Consider the following 18,363-nt stretch of genomic DNA (forward strand, 5'->3'; position numbering starts at 1 on the left):
GTATTTGACAATAAAAGTGCACTGGAAGGGTTTTTAAACTGTATATTGGAGTTATGACTTCCATGTCCAGTTTAAAGAGTGGTTCTAACCCATTCTAAGCATTCAAATATCTATAGAATCAACCGTTGCTCATATTATATTAGAACAACAACAATGGTAAAACCAACACTCCAGCCTTAAATATGTTGCCCAAAAAATAATTTACCAAGCAAAAGTAATTTTATACCTTTATGCAATGTTTACTGGTTTAGACTTAAAGGGATATGAAACACAAATTTGTTCTTTTGTGGTTCAGATAGAGCATGCAATTTTAAGGAACTTTCTAATTTACTATTATCAATTTTCTTATTTCTCTTGGTATCTTTATTTTAAAAGCAGGAGTAAGCTTAGGATATGGCCCATTTTTTATTCAGCACCTGGGAAGTGCTTGCTGATTGGTGGCTAAATGTGACCACCAATCAGCAAGCACTACCCAGAGTACTGAACCAAAAATGGGCCGGCTCCTAAGCTTATATTCCTTCTTTTTCTGATAAAGATAGCAAGAGAATGAATAAACATTGATAATTGGAGTAATTTAGAAAGTTGCTTCAAATTCATGATTCAGATAGAGCATGCAAAGAAAAAAATTGGGTTTCATATCCCTTTAGTTAATAACTAGACATGATTGTGCCAATATATTATGTAAAAAGATATAAAAGACTCTTTTGAGCTTTACAATACAATGTGGTGTTCTTTTCTATAGTTTTTCAGTAACATTTCTGAACTGCTGTATCTCGTCCCCAGGCATGTCAGCACGGGCACTCACAACATCTGGAGCATCTTCTTTTCTATGGTGCTGATCCTGCTACCCAGAATGCTTCAGGGAACACAGCTCTGCACATCAGTGCCCTGTACAATAAGGTCAGCATTGCCAATATCCATTGAGTCAGGTATAATAGCTGGCAGTTTTATTTGTGCTGGGCATTTGCATTACACTGTAGGCAATGCCCCTGGTGTCTGTCCCCATTTGCTTTAAAGGCACACTTTTTATTAATCCAGATGCTTTAATGGTCATTATATAGCTCCTGTGGTCTGCCTGGGGCTGACAACGTAATGTATATACCCTGTGACTGACGCACAGTATGAGTATCTTTAGCTGCCATGCTCTGTCAAGTTCCATTTTATTTGTTTAAGTTTCCAGTAATGAGAGCAAGTCCACTGCTTCTGCACTAAATCATTGGATTACATCAGTATCCATTTGTAGAATTTAACAATTCTATAGAAAACAAAATAGATTTTATTTTACAGTCAAAATTCTTCTTTGTTTTTTATTTCCTAAGTATTTTGCATATAATATGTATTTGTTTCTAATTGTCCAAATAATGAATCGTTTTGCTGAGCATAGCTGTCAGATTTGACAGTACTCTATAGAAGCTAATGGGTTACATACAATTTTCTACAGAGCTTTAAATGCAGGTTTTAAATAATGGTTATTTTTTGTTTGCATGAAAAAAAAAAAAGCAAAATAATTTTTGGAAAATTGTGATCCATTTTGCATCTGAGACAAAGCATTTCAACAGATTAGTTAAAAAAATATGTTGACCTTGGGGATGATTATATTAAGAAATCTTACCTGTAAAGTGATATAAAATTCTTGGTCAAATGTCACCCTCTGGTGGTTATGCTAATACATTGCACTTTGCACTCAAGCTTTGTTCGTGTATATAGAAAGGCTTGTTTGTAATTAAACCCTTAGCTGTTTGAGAGATGTTTCTCTGATTGCCAAAGAGTTAAAATGAAGAGGCTTGGCTGATTTTTTTTTTTTTAATCAATCTTTTTTTCTATCTTTCTTTCTTTCTTTCTTTCCTTTCTTTCTTTCTTTCTTTCTTTCTTTCTTTCTTTCTTTCTTTCTTTCTTTCTTTCTTTCTTTCTTTCTTTCCTTCTTTCTTTCTTTCTTTCTTTCTTTCTTTCTTTCCTTTCTTTCTTTCTTTCTTTTCTTTCTTTCGTTCTTTCTTTCTTTCGTTCTTTCTATCTTTTCTTTCTTTGTTTAGTTGAAATGAAACTTGCATGATTCAGATAGGGCATGTCATATTAACCCCTTAAGGACCAGCGACGTACCCTGTATGTCGCTGGCCTTTTTTTGGGACTTGATTGTTTTATAGCGCGGCCTTGCCACCAGCGTTGAGACTGCTCTATTCCACAAAGCCTGCTGGAGGGAGGGAATTAATAGCGTGTTCTTGCTAGACTTGTGCTATTATGTCCTGAAAAAACCCTTAACGTCCAGTGACATACAGGGTACATTGTGGTCATTAAGGGGTTAAACTACTTTCCAATTTACTTTTATCTTCAAATTCTATCTAATTTTGATGCTGTGTTGTAACAATAACTATAATGTGTAACAATGCCCATAATGTGTTCTAGATACTGGTATTGTCAATATTTTGGAGTAGGTGTAAGAGCTTGGTGCTGTAATAAGTTATGGATAAGTCTAAATTATACTGTTACTATCAAATGGGTGTGTTTTGATTTCAGAACTTAGTGGGTGGAACAGTAGGTCGGCAATACTCTGGTAACCTGCTTGCTTGCTCTGCTGCAAAGTGTTCCAAAATTTTTATGCAGAAATGAACTTTTCTCGACAGACACTGCAATCTTTTCAGGCCCCAAATGTTTTTCCTTTAAATAAAAGAAAAAGTCACACCTCAAATGGAAGTTTGTTCCATGTATCCACCACCCTTTCGGAGAAAAAATGCTTTCTCACATTTCTCCTGAATCTGCTACCCTCTAACTTAAGATTGTGACCCCTTGTTTTGGCATTTGTTTTTTTTTGTGGAAAATGCTTTCAGCTTCCACCAGACAATAATTGGCCTTTGGGTTTTTTGATCCTATATGCATAATTTTGCTCTTGGTAATATTAAATTTCAGATCCCCTTTATTTGCCCAGTCCTCTAGTTTTTTAATATCATTCATTTGATCAACCCCTCCAGGAACATCAATTCTGTTACAAATTTTTGTATCATCAGCAGACAAGCAAACCTTCCCCTAAAGCCCACTTCCAATATCACTTATGAACATCTTAAACTAAACAGGCCCAAGAACTGACCCTTGGGAACACCACTAGAAACGAAACACTCTGCCTTCTATACTTAAGCAAGCAATCTACCCACTTTACAACCTTAGCATCTACTCCAAGGCAATACATTTTATGAATAAGTTTGTTGTGTGGGAAAGTGTCAAATGCTTTGCGAAAGTCTAGATATGCAACATCTACGGCTCCTCCTGACATGCTGTCCCTTTTGTATTCTAAGCTGTTTGTCCAAAGGTAACACACACACACTTATATATATATATATAGTAACAAGAAAGAGTGCACTTACCATTATATACAAATTTACGATATACCCACAATTTCTAGGTGTTCTATGGTCTTTCCATGTGAATAACTTGTTTAACAATGAGAACATTTTGTAGGTATGTTCTAATGTACTAAACAATACACACTAGCTTAGATGAAGATTTTCACACATACATGTCTTGCCCCTCTTTCATTGGAGAAATGAGCAACTATAAGAAATAGATGGCATTTGCTGTGAAACTTAGTTTGCATACATATTATTCATACTATTACAAAACATTTTTAGATTTATGAAATGCACATTATATAATGTTTAAACTTGTTTTGAAAATGTGCCCCTTCAACATTCGCATTCATTGGCGATGTACTTGGAATGTTCTGAAGCACAGAGCCCTATACTTTTCTATAGAAGGCACAACACCACTTGTCTGTACAGTGAAGGTCAGACCCCTTTTTTTGGAAGATTTCACCAGGTGAGAGCATTGCAAGACTGGCGTGACAGAAATCATAGTTGCCAACAGTCCCTGATTTCCAGGAATAGTCCCTGGATTTTTTGTATGATCCTGAATTTTGTTTGTCCCTGGAAATGTCCCTGAAAATGTCCCCTCTAGGTTGAGCTTGGACATGTGTGACACAAGTTAATGGGAGTAGCTACAAATGGGACAGTGCGTGTAGCAAGTACTCTGCTTGACCAATCAGAGCAGGTCTAGGCAGGGACTCATTGCTGCACCTTCTCTGGGTGATTGATGTTTAAACTGACACAAATCAAATGAAACAACACTTGCAAACAGCTCCTCCACACTAGGTAAGGAGCTGTGCTGATTTGTTGTAAAAGAGGGGGGATTACTTGGTTATTACTATAGATAATTTATTGTTTGCATCTTTGCATTATTTAGTCTTACAGTAATCTTGATATTTTAGCACTCTGAATCGCCTGCAGCTTACTGATTTTAGCATGCAATTTAAACATACACCACTTCCTACACACAGTGTGAAAATATGAAAATTGCTATCAGACTAAATATTACAAAAACCCATTTGCCCCCAACAGCTCACCCAGTCCGGTGCTGTGCATAATCACACAGCTGCAGTGAGTGTTTGCTTTGTTTCTTCCCCTGTTTATAGTAGTTTGACACACTGCAACCTAGCACCTCTCTGCACCTCTGCCCTCAGAGTGTCATTTGGAGTCCAGGATAACTTAGGAAGCATTGCTGCTTGCTATTAGGACAGTGGATCTAAGGTAGTTTAGTGTCACTTCAGTTCTGTGTGTCTTTAAGCACTCAGGTGAGCCGTGCAATAGTGTAATATATAAGGAAGTGATAATATATAAGAGCTGGAAAGTTTGAAATACTTGATTAGGAGATGGATTATGTTTCATTATAACTTTACTGCAATAGTGTAACAATGCTTCAATTTTCATGGTCTTTTAGAAGAATTAATGACTGTTAATAGTAAAAGTTTTGTAAATATGTGTGTGCATGTATTGTTTGTTTCAATTAGACACTTTGATACATTTTGACTAATGATTCAGACTGTTTTCTGTTTACTGGTACACATTCTAAAGTAAAGGAATTCTTTTTATTCTTTAACATTTTTAAAAGTCTGTTTTTGCATATTGCTTTACTTCCTGTGACATCTATTCCTCTTACTGTGATGTCACCTAATATGAAAAATTACTGCAAAAGGGTTGGCAGGATTGCGCTCCTGTCTAGGAAGCTTTACCTCTAATTAAAATGGTATAACTAAATATTTTTTGTATTGTTTAACTTATTAACCCCCTTCTGAATAGACAGCCATATAAAATGCTACGTCTTGTGCCCAGCATTTGGTGTTTGTATGTATATATATATATATATATATATATATGTATCTATATATATATATATATATATATATATATATATATATATATATATATATATATATATATATATATATAGGAAATAAGGAGGCACTCTCTGGTCTTTTTAAAGTGAAATTGAATAGAACAAGCGTGACGTTTCGGGGACTCCCTTTCCTCAGATATGGATAAGTCTAAATTATACTGTTACTATCAAATGGGTGTGTTTTGTTTGCAGAACTTAGTGGGTGGAGCAGTAGGTCGGCAATACTCTGGTAACCTGCTTGCTTGCTCTGCGGCAAAGTGTCCCTACATTTTTATGCAGAAATGAACTTTTCTCGACAGACACTGCAATCTTTTCAGGCCCCAAATGTTTTTCCTCTAAATAAAAGAAAAAGTCGCACCTCTAAATAAATATCACAGCAAAAATAATGTGAGAAGTAAACAAATGTGATAAAAGTAAACCAAATATACTTATGTGCACTGTGTATGAAAACAATAGTCCTTTTTTCTTTTATTTGGACCAAGGCATCCTTTGCCTTTAACTGTCTGTGTAGTCTGTAATCCAGCAGATGGATAGTGTCCTCAAAGGAAACAGAGGCACAGTCACATAGCATAATAGTGTAGACTCACACTACACAGACATTTAAAGGCAAAGGGTTCAATTTATCAAGCTCCGTACAGAGCTTGATGCCCGTGTTTCAGGCTCGCCGGAAACAGAAGTGTGTATAGACCGCTGCTCCATAACCTGTCTGCCTGCTCTGAGGCGGCGGACAGAAATCAACCCGATCAAATTGATTGACACCCTCTGCTAGCGAATCTGCAGGAGGTGGTATTGCACCAGCAATTCACAAGAACTGCTGGTGCAATTATAAATATCATAAAAAGACCCTAAAAGGGTCCAAATTAAAGATAGAGGACTATTGTTTTCATACATTATGCATATGTGGAGGAGCAGGACTGGGAGAGTTTGCAATGACATTATCCCTATGGTGTTTGTTCCTTATGTTCAGGAATGTAAAAATATTAAAATAAAAAAAATATATATTAAACTATTTTTTGATGATGTGTTAAATGTTTGCCACCTTACTGATCATTATGATTGTTTCTTATTTAATACTTTGTCCTTATAACTATTAGGAAAGCAGCGCACGGATTCTCCTCTACCGTGGAGCAAGGAAAGACATAAAGAACCATGGTGGACAGACCCCCTTTCAGGTTTGAACTTTATCCGGTAACAAAATGTAATGAATCCACACTAAGCCACTGCACATAAACAGTTTCTTTAGTAAATACATTGCTTGATCTTCAAGTAAAACAACAGGGGCCCTTGGTGGCTGTGACTGGTATTGCATTTAGCCAACAAAAACTAGATCAGAACATGCCCATGATTACTTAGTGTCTGTAGAGATATAGATATAGTACAGATTCTTGGCTAGTTACAGAATTTATTTAATCTACTATACTGCAAGGGACTTGGCAAGAGAACATTAGACTGAACCTAATATCCTGCTGGAGTCTTGCCAGTCATCATAGCTAATGACACTCTATTTGACTTACTAAGAATGGAAGGAACACTTCAGTAAACCATATCTCCAATGTCTATGTTACCCTAAGCAGCTGTTTCACTAAAGCATGGTGTAACTGCACCATTGTAATGAACCTGCCGTATAGGATACATAAGAATTGTAAAGCTTTGTCCTAATGGAGAATTCTTCGACTTGTTAATCAATGCAGGTAACAATTTATATATACCAGGAAGTAACTGCAAGAATTGCGGATATTTGTGTTATCAGTGGCTCACTATATCTGGCCAAGTTTGTCATTCACCTACAGTACAGTTTATCTGAATTTGAAAATAGGATTTGTTTTGTATATTTATTTTTAATGCTCCTCTTCTGCCTCTGGCTATAAGGTTGTGCATAATTTAAGATGCTTTGTCACAATTCAGTGCACACTTCAATTTAGAAAAGCTATCACTGCTTAAGAGCTTACACTGGAAGACTTGCAAATATCAATTTAATGCATTTTATTGTCTGTTCTTCTATTACCAAAATCTAAATGTATTCATCCTTCTCAATTTCTGTCTTATCCATTGCTCTTTCCTTACCCACACATTTGATGATCTATTTGTTTTTTTTAATAATTCATATTTGGCAATCCCATCTATCTGTATTTTGTTTTGTTATTCTGTCCACAGGTAGCAGTTATTTCGGGAAACTTTGAATTGGGAGAATTAATAAAAAGCCACAGAGATAGTGATGTTGGTAAGTAGATCACTCAATTAAGCCAGCACTTCTAAGCAGTAGGGATATAGGGATCACTGAAAACATGGAGGGCCAGATTACAAGTTAAGCACAAAATATCGCTTCTGCAAAAGTGATATTTGCGCTTAACTTAGTAAATCCAGCACACTCGAAATGAGCACTGGTATTACAAGTGAGGTGCAATGCAAATGTGAACTCGTGTTCGCATTGTACGGAAGCATTGCGTTCACAAGAGTGTCCATAGGCTCCAATGGGAGCCTCGTTCTCATGCCGACAGACACCTAGTGCAGCAAAGGGGGTGAGTCGTGCAGCGATGGGAAGCAAATCTAAACATATATAGATACTTACATACATATTTAGGTGTTAATATGTGTACATACACATATTAACACATAAATATATATATGTATATAAGCAAATACATATACCTTATATTTATAGAAAACACACAGTCTACGTAGACCGCAATGTAAAGGCACTTTTCAGTGCCATTCTTTTTCTAATACCCCACTCCCGCCAACTTTGACCCCTACAAACTGCTTCATGCAATTTTTAAAAAAAAGCAAATTTTCTCTGGTTAATTTTCAGAGCGCTAAGTAGCAATAACCAGCCACTTGTAATGGCTGGTTATTTATCGTGTGTCCGTAAATTGGGGTGCGGGTGCACGAAAAATTATCGCTCCACTTATAAGAATTACAATACATTAATAATATTATATCTAAAATTGAATAATGCTAAATTATGAATGAAATAAAAGTAAATTGAAATTAAATATTTAAAACGTAATTAGGCTGGTAATTATATTTCATTTTATTTAAAATTTGATATTATTATATTTTAAATTTAATACAGGTAGCCCTGTTAGGTTAGGTTCCAGAAGGAATGGTTGTAAATCGAAACCGTTGTAAATTGAAACCCAGTTTATAATGTAAGTCAATGGGAAGTGAGGGAGATAGGTTCCAGGCCCCTCTCAAAATTGTCATAAGTAACACCCAATACATTATTTTTAAAGCTTTGCAATTAAGACTTTAAATGCTAAACAGCATTATAAACCTAATAAAATAATCACACAACACAGAATATATAATTAAACTAAGTTAAATTAACAAAAACATTTGCTAAACAGCATTATAAACCTAATAAAATAATCACACAACACAGACTTCACTTGCATTTTTCTGCAAACAGTTCTTTCTATGCATTCCAATCTGGACTGATTTATAGAAAGGAAGATCATGTTCCTTTGAAATCTGCTCGATAGCTCAGGTCTGGTTAAACTGATTAATTTCAGCTTGCTTGGCTTTTCTGCAACACAAGCGGACAGCTCCACCTACTGGCTATTTTAATAAATGCACTGCTTCTCAATAGCAGTCACATGACTGGAAAAAAGGTTGCTATTCTAAAACGGTGTAAATTGAACCGTTGTAAAACGAGGGCCACCTGTATAATTATTGTATTTTTTACAAAATGTTATTGTATTTCAATTTAAATACATGTATTTGGGTGTCATTTGGGTGCTGGCTACAAAATTAGTTTTATAGTCAATTTCAAAATGTTAAAGTTATTTGAAGTGGATGGGAAGTCAGAAAAATTGGGCTCTTTTTTAGGGACACTGTGCTATAAAAATGGTTACAACAGAAATGTGTTTCCAGTGGCTTTTTATATCAGTGGTTGAGTTTAAAATGTATCGGAAATTGCCCCTTTAAGCGTATTTTTGATATAAATGAAATAGCTGTTTCTGTTGTTTGAAACCACAACCCATTCAAATGGGCTGAGTTTTATATATATATATATATATATATATATATATATGTGTGTGTGTCAAAAAAATAGAATAAAAGGTTTGCGCTGCCTAGCATATAAATACATGTAGATAAAAAATACAATTTATAAAAAATTACAATTTATAAAAATAGATAAACAGTGTGCAAATAATTACATAAAACACCACATATACTAAAAAATTAATTATCAATAAAAAATTGATAAATAAAAAAGGAAAATAAAGAGTAAAAGGAAGTCCTTAAACACATAGGTAAAAACACATAAAAAGTTCATATGAATCCAGATATTCTTAATTCATCCGATCCCCCTATGGGTGTGCACTTACTTGAATAAACCTCAATCTGTATGAGGTAAGTAAAGACGTAATCACTTGTCAATTCACACTGTCTGGAAAAGCCACTTGTATGGGGTGAGGCAGCACCTTTAAACCTTGGAGTATCCACCGGTAAAAAAACTTTCAAATCCTCTATCCTTGGAGTGAGGTAGAACTTCTCTTTTTCTAGGTTTCTTCCAATATATTTTTGCTCTGCAAGTGACTATAACATTTTTTCCTCTATCAAAAAGGCGACATTCAATAATTGATGCTATTGGTCATTATTTTATTACATGTAATAATTGATAATCAATAGCATCAATTATTGAATGTCGCCTTTTTGATAGAGGAAAAAATGTTATAGTCACTTGCAGAGCAAAAATACATTGGAAGAAACCTAGAAAAAGAGAAGTTCTACCTCACTCCAAGGATAGAGGATTTGAAAGTTTTTTTACCGGTGGATACTCCAAGGTTTAAAGGTGCTGCCTCACCCCATACAAGTGGCTTTTCCAGACAGTCGGCTAGATTTAGAGTTTGGCGGTAGCCGTCAAAACCAGCGTTAGGGGGTCCTAACGCTGGTTTTTACCGCCCGCTGGTATTTGGAGTCAGTCATTAAAGGGTCTAACGCTCACTTTGCAGCCGCGACTTTTCCATACCGCAGATCCCCCTACGCCAATTGCATATCCTATCTTTTCAATGGGATCTTTCTAACGCCGGTATTTAGAGTCTTGGCCGACGAATGACGGTTCCTTTAAGGGACGTCATCCAAGATGGCGTCCGTCGAATTCCGATTGGCTGATAGGATTCTATCAGCCAATCGGAATTAAGGTAGGAAAATTCTGATTGTCTGATGGAATCAGCCAATCAGATTCAAGTTCAATCCGATTGGCTGATCCAATCAGCCAATCAGATTGAGCTCGCATTCTATTGGCTGTTCCGATCAGCCAATAGAATGCGAGCTCAATCTTGGATGACGTCCCTTAAAGGAACCGTCATTCGTCGGGAAGTCGTCGGTGAAGATGGATGTTCCGCGTCGGCGGGATGAACTACATGGATCCGGAAGAAAGAAGATTGAAGATGCCGCTTGATAGAAGACTTCAGTCGGATCATGGACCTCTTCAGCTCCCGCTTGGATGAAGACTTCAGCCGGATCATGGACATCTTCAGCCCCCCGCTTGGGCTTGGATCGAGACATCGGAGGCTCTTCTGGATCGATCGTTGAACCCGGCGTGGTGAAGACAAGGTAGGGAGATCTTCAGGGGCTTAGTGTTAGATTTATTTAAGGGGGGTTTGGGTTAGATTAGGGGTATGTGGGTGGTGGGTTGTAATGTTGGGGGGGTATTGTATGTTTTTTTTTACAGGCAAAAGAGCTGAATTCTTTGGGGCATGCCCAGCAAAGGGCCCTTTTCATGGCTGGTAAGGTAAAAGAGCTTTTCTATTTTAATTTTAGAATAGGGTAGGGCATTTTTTTATTTTGGGGGTCTTTGTTATTTTATTAGGAGGCTTAGAGTAGGTGTAATTAGTTTAAAATTGTTGTAATATTTTTCTAATGTTTGTAAATATTTTTTTATTTTTTGTAACTTAGTTCTTTTTTATTTTGTGTACGTTGGTTAGTTTATTTCATTGTATTTATTTGTAGGTATTTCAAGTAATTAATTTATTGATAGTGTAGTGTTAGATTTAATTGTAGGTATTTTATTTAATTAATTTATTGATAGTGTAGTGTTAGGTTTAATTGTAACTTAGGTTAGGATTTATTTTACAGGTAATTTTGTAATTATTTTAACTAGGTAACTATTAAATAGTTTATTTAATAGCTATTGTACCTGGTTAAAATAATTTCAAAGTTGCCTGTAAAATAAATATTAATCCTAAAATAGCTACAATATAATTATAATTTATATTGTAGCTATATTAGGATTTATTTTACAGGTAAGTATTTAGCTTTAAATAGGAATAATTTATTTAATAAGAGTTCATTTATTTCGTTAGATTTAAATTATATTTAACTTAGGGGGGTGTTAGTGTTAGGGTTAGACTTAGCTTTAGGGGTTAATACATTTATTAGAGTAGCTGTGAGATCCGGTCTGCAGATTAGGGGTTAATTATTGTAGGTAGGTGGAGGCGACGTTGGGGGCGGCAGAGTAGGGGTTAATAAATATAATATAGGGGTCGGCAGTGTTAGGGGCAGCAGATTAGGGGTACATAGGTATAATGTAGGTTGCAGCAGTGTACAGAGCGGCAGATTAGGGGTTAAAAAAATATGCAGGGGTCAGCGATAGCGGGGGCGGCAGATTAGGGGTTAATAAGTGTAATGCTAGGGGTGTTTAGAATCGGGGTACATGTTAGAGTGTTAGGTGCAGACTTAGGAAGTGTTTCCCCATAGGAAACAATGGGGCTGCGTTAGGAGCTGAACGCTGCTTTTTTGCAGGTGTTAGGTTTTTTTAAGCTCAAACTGCCCCATTGTTTCCTATGGGGGAATCGTGCACGAGCACGTTTTTTAAGCTGGCCGCGTCCGTAAGCACCGCTGGTATCGAGAGTTGCAGTGGCGGTAAATATGCTATACGCTCCCTTTTTGGAGCCTAACGCAGCCCTTCTGTGAACTCTAAATACCAGCGGTATTTAAAAGGTGCGGGAGAAAAAAAGCATGCGTAGCTAACGCATCCCTTTGGCCGCAGAACTCTAAATCTAGCCGAGTGTGAATTGACAAGTGATTACGTCTTTACTTACCTCATACAGATTGAGGTTTATTCAAGTAAGTGCACACCCATAGGGGGATTGGATGAATTAAGAATATCTGGATTCATATGAACTTTTTATGTGCTTTTACCTATGTGTTTAAGGACTTCCTTTTACTCTTTATTTTCTATTTTTTTATCATTTTTTATTGATAATTAATTTTTTAGTATATGTGGTGTTTTATGTAATTATTTGCACACTGTTTATCTATTTTTATAAATTGTAATTTTTTATAAATTGTATTTTTTATCTACATGTATTTATATGCAAGGCAGCGCAAACCTTTTATTCTATTTTTTTTTATTTTTTACTTACAGGGGTGATATAGAGAATCTCCCTTTGTTTTAAGTTAGCTGCAGCCATTTGCATACACAGAATTTATCATCTGTTATTCTTATAATTTGAGGGTTCATTTATTATACTCCCTCATCTGGAGCGCTAGTGGACCCAGAGCTTCCTGGAAATTTTTCTAGGATTCTACTTGTATGTATATATATATATATATATATATATATATATATATATATATATATATATATATGTGTATATATATATATATATATATATATATATATATATATATATATATATACATAAAGCAATCTGTATCTTATTTCTCACTGTATGCACAAATGACAAAACTCGGGCAAGAGCTAAAAAGTCTCGTCAGTATGGCAAGGTCCAGCAAGCATTTAGAAACACAAATTTTAGCTTGAAAGATGTTTATCTCGCTATACAGGGTTCTGGATGTGAAGGAAAGACTCCTATATTACCATATAATGTGCAATATATTTTGTGCGATTTTTCTCCATGCTGGTGAGTTTTTGATTATTGGGCTCTGAGAGAGGACATTTGAAAAATACATTTTAGTACCGTTCTCTCCCACCTCCCACTTTGTGTTTGATTTCTTTAGGACTTTTTTTGTAAACATGTGTATTTGGCTTCGGACAAATACTTATTTTTATGAATTGTGACCCATTTGACTGCATAACAACTAGATGAATAGATTGGGGACTGAAATGTTTTTGTTTGTTAGCTGCATTCAGCGCCACAAAAGAAGGGCAGAGAACACAGGAAAGGGGGAAGGCTGAGACCATTTGACATATCAGCTCATTCATTTGCAGTGATGTAAAGTGGGTCTGACCATTCATGTGTAGAACTTCCCCTGTCCAATCCTGACAGAGCATTACTAAATGATTGATGTTAGAGACAGCAAGTCAGGCATTACATGCCATAAGGCTTGTCCAATCTACTGTTAACCTAGCAAAGGGAGGTGGATCTCTAAGCAAACATCAGCTATCTTTAAAGGGACAGTATACACCAATTTTCATATAACTACATGTAATAGACATTACTATAAAGAATAATATGCACAGATACTGATATAAAAATCCAGTATAAAACCGTTTAAAAACTTACTTAGAATCTTCCAGCTTAGCTCTGTTTAAAAGGTTACTGGAACACTCACTGCAAGTGGGAAATAGCAGACACTACCCCTTACACAAACAAAAGCAAGCTGTAGTAGGTATATGTTGGTATTCTCCTAAAACTTTGGGGCTTGGTTAGGAGTCTGAAAATCAGAGCAATGTTTTTTTAAAATAAGCAAAACTATTAATTTAAAATAAAAAAAAACATTTATGCAAAAGAATATCTAGTGCATAATGTCCCTTTAATCACTTTTACTTCAGCTTTTGGACAGTGCAGTTGTGGGTGCCTCTGTCAGCTATTTCTTATTATTTTTTACTGCAATGGGGGCACCATGGGTTCCTGGCAATTTTCTATAGGCTCTCTAGCACCATAATAGTTAGTAGCTTACCTTTATATATAACAACAATAAGAATAATTTCTCAGCGACTGGCTATATTGCACAGTGGTGCATGCCTGTTGCCTTTACAGTTGCTAGCATACTATCTGTATTACATATATTGTATTTACGGTGTACCCCTCATCTAAATGATATTATTTTTTTTATTGCACTGAGGGCACCATGGGTACCTGGCAGTTTGCTACAAGCTCTCTATGGCATCATGGTACATACCTTTTCATTTAGGTGTAAAATATATCATAACAATAATAATGTATCTGTTGCTGACTATATTGCACACAGTGAATTCCTGTTACCTATATTTTTACTAGTATACTATCTATATTATATATATTGTAGAGCAGTGTACCCCTTAACTAATTGAAACAATATTTGTTACTGCAGTGGGGGCACCATGGGTTCCTGGCAGTTTTCTATAGGCTCTCTAGCACCATAATAGTTAGTAGCTTAGCTTTATATATAACAACAACAATAATTTCTCAGCGGTTGGCTGTATTGCACAGTGGTGCATGCCTTTTGCCTATACAGTTGCTAGTATACTATCTGTATTACATATATCGTATCACTGTGGTACCTTGCAGTTTGCCACAGGCTCTCTAGTACCATAGTAGTTGGTAATATACCTTTTTCATTTGGTATTACAGCAATAACAATAATTTCTCAGTGGAGGGGTATTTTTGGCATTTGTGTACTGGGAGCCTACCTAGTTCAGTAAGTCTTCTGCCTGGTGCTGCCCCCTCTCCTGCTCCTGCCTTTCTCTGGTCTGAGTCTCCAAGGATTTTTATTAACTACAAACTTGTATGCCGGCATGTGAGAACGTAAGGAATGTAAGTATTGAGTTGTGAGAGTTGAGTGTGAGAGTTGAAAAAGAATGAAAGCGTTGGATAAAAAAATAAGATGGTACAGAAAGATTTTGCTGGTATGAAGTGAAAGGTTTGAAGGTGCAGGGGGACAGGGTGGTAGGAAAAGGTAGTACTAGAGAATAATTTATATTCCCGTAATTACCAAATGCTTTTAATTCCAATTAATTGCTTGACTTCTCTTTGTAAAAACTGCTGAGTGCCTGTGTGTTCTTGTGTCACAGTTAGCACTGAATTTTTCAGATGTGGGCATTTCATAGCAATGTCATTTTGTTGTTTAAAATGAATGTTTTGAGGGCTTCCCTTTGGCATTAATTAAATTGAACAAATTTTGTTTTGAACAAACTTATTATCCGAATATTCAGGCAAACCTAACATGTCCATCAACAAAATTCTGATGACCCGTATCGGCCAAAAAATCTGAATCAAATCTTTCAGAAAAGCCAATTTTTTTTTGCCTGTCCACATGTCTACTTTTTTGGTTACATAACTTTTCTATATTGCAGGGATGGGGAACCTTGGCCCTCCAGATGTTTCAGAACTAAATTTCCCATGATGCTCAACTGGACTTCAGAGTGCCTAAGCATCATGGGTAATGTAGTTCTGAAACATCAGGAGTGCCAAGGTTTCGTTTCATCCCTGTTATTGCGAGTACTTATGTACTGAAAGCTGATACTACAGTATTGAAAATTTTCAGTATAAACAGGAAAAAACACTTTTTACAAAATACATGAAAATTAGCTATTTGTAAACAAATGCATTTCACCGGGTAAATGTACCAATGGGAATACATTAAAGGGGAGCAAACAAAACACAATAGTACACTGTCCCATGAAAAGGACATGAAACCCACATTTTTTTCTTACAGATACAGAGCATCCAAGTTTAAACAACTTTCCAATTTACTTCTATTATTGGTTTTGCTTAATTCTCTTGGTATCCTTTGTTGAAGGAGCAGCAATGCACAACTGGGAACTAGCAGAACACTGCCAATAAGCCAATGACAAAAGGCATATATGTGCAGCCACCAATCCGCAACTAACTCCCAGTGGGGCATCACTGCTCCTGAGCCTACCTAGTTTTGATTTTCAACAAAGGATAACATAGGAACAAAGCATATTAGATAATAGAAGTAAATTGGAAAGTTGTTTATCTAAACCATGAACATTTATTTTTTACTTTATGTTGCCTTTAAATGGGCCATTTGTTTTACTGACAAATTATGTAGAAAGCTGGGATTTTGTCAGACTTGATATGAACAAATTTAATTAAACTCACCCAACTTTTCCCAACTCACAGTTTTAAAGGCATTAATACAGGTATTTCACTATTTATCAAAAGTGGTTAATTGTTCAATACTCAACATAAATTCTTATTTATTTTTGATAAAACAGTGAGAAAGAAAAATTGTGTTTTGATATATTCTTTGGTTTTTCTTTATTAAAAATAAGATCAGCTCACCACAGTAACTTCTATGTGAGCAGTTACCATTTAGCTATTCTTTATGCTGTCAGCTGTATGGTGAAAAGAAAACAACCAATCTGCAGTGCTGAGGTCACACTTTGCTTTACTGTGATGTTGTGGGATTTAATCCAAACTCTCACTAGATTTTATAGTAAGCTCCTCTAAACTAAGGAGGGGAATACAATGAATAAACCTACATATAACAGTTGCACATGGTCCCTTGCAAGTCACAGGTCAATCATCAAAATAGGGTGTTTAAAGTTTCTTTACTGTTGTATATTGGTAAAAGGAGATTTTGAGGTAAAATTTCTTATCTTTTTACATATGGATGATATTGTCTAGGTATTTTTTTAATGATATGCTCCATCATTTTCAAGTAGCATGTCCCTCTAAGGCACTGGTTTTAAAACAATCCAGGTTTTATGGATTACCTTGGATGAGAGCAGGTAAAGTAACAATGTTTACTAATCAGCTGATTGTTCAGATATCCTCAAAATATATCCTGTTAGGGAGGCTTGAGAACAGGTTTGAAAACCAGTGCTCTAAGGGTTGGTATCCTGTGTTGCATATAAGCAAAAGTAATAGTTACAAAAATGCAGCTATGATGTTAGCAAAGTATGATTCATATTACAAACAGTTAGCGTTTTCAAACAAAGTAGAATTTTCAAATTTGAAGCCATTCCTGTATATTTGAAAACCTATTTATAAGAAGGTTTTTGTATTCATTGCTGGAAAACACCACCTATACCTTATATAAGGACAATCTTACAGCAGTATTCCAAGCCATCAGAAAACACTTTTCATAAATTAAAAAAATGCAAAATATTTACTAATCTTACCATTTTGCTTTCAGTGCCCTTTCAAGAATCTCCTTCGTATGCTGTCCATCGTAGGGAGGGAGGAAAAGCTCTCTCTGTACCCCATGTTCTTCTTCGTGCCAACAGTGATAACAGCCTCTCACTGCCTGATTGGATGGCATTTTCTGCCTCTACAGCCAACACTGTCACACTGCAGGGACAAAAGGCCTCGGGGGGAACTCTACGCAGCTCTAGCAGTCCACGTGGAGCTCGAAGTCGGTCACCTTCTAGAGGTCGCCACACAGAGGAATCTAAGAAACAGCCCCGTGGTCGGCCAAGGTACTCTTTAAAAGGGAAATCTGATTATTTCATCATTATTTTTCTGTAAACCATGTTCTCAAATATGTTATGGCTTCCTTGGTTTGTTTGTTGTGCTTGGTCATGCTTAATGATAAGCAGAAACTGTGCATCCTATAATGAGTAAATACTGGGCATACAGTATGTATATGAGAATATTCTACCTTGCAAACTATTATTGTGGTGTCCATATTGGATTATTTAGTCAGCTTTTCTGGCAATAAGTGTTCTCCTATCTTGATTTACACAATTCCTTATGTTCTATTGATAAAATGTGTATCTGTTCATTGACTTTGTGGTCTTTCTGATTCTTTGCAGCCTGCATTGCTTTCTAGTCATCCTATCATTGTATATTCTTGCTATTTGCAATATCAATTAATGTTTTGACTTAAGCTTATGATGTTCAACCCTGATGTACATTGTGGGCTGCTTCAATTATCTTGGGAAGTGACAACTTCTCAGTTTGTCATCTTTTATGTAACTTGTGGGCTCTTTTTGGAGTATAGGGCAAGGAGCATTTTTACACAAGGCATTTAATGGGGTATATTTATCAAGGTCTGTCGGATCAGGTCCGACAAACCTCGCTGAATACAGCAAGCAATACCATCGCCGTATTCAGAATTGCACCAGCAGCTCACAAGAGCTGCTGGTGCAACGCTGCCCCCTGCAGACTTGCGACCATTAGGCCACCAGCAGGGGAGTGTCAAGCAACCTGATCGTACTTGATCGGGTTGATTTCCGGCGATGTCTGTCCGCCTGTTCAGAGCAGGCGGACAGGTTATGAA

General features: G+C 36.1%; 1 protein-coding gene across 1 annotated transcript in view; it reads left to right on the forward strand.

Annotated features, from left to right (window-relative positions):
• The window catches only part of SHANK1 (SH3 and multiple ankyrin repeat domains 1), a 639,575-nt gene that overhangs the window by 161,457 nt on the left and 459,755 nt on the right, over positions 1-18,363 (forward strand). The window contains 4 exon segments of the mRNA XM_053691067.1: positions 784-900; positions 6,312-6,389; positions 7,372-7,438; positions 17,278-17,560. Coding sequence (XP_053547042.1) covers positions 784-900; positions 6,312-6,389; positions 7,372-7,438; positions 17,278-17,560 — 545 coding nt within the window.

Source organism: Bombina bombina, chromosome 8 (assembly GCF_027579735.1).
Source record: "Bombina bombina isolate aBomBom1 chromosome 8, aBomBom1.pri, whole genome shotgun sequence".
Classification (NCBI taxonomy): Eukaryota; Metazoa; Chordata; class Amphibia; order Anura; family Bombinatoridae; genus Bombina; species Bombina bombina.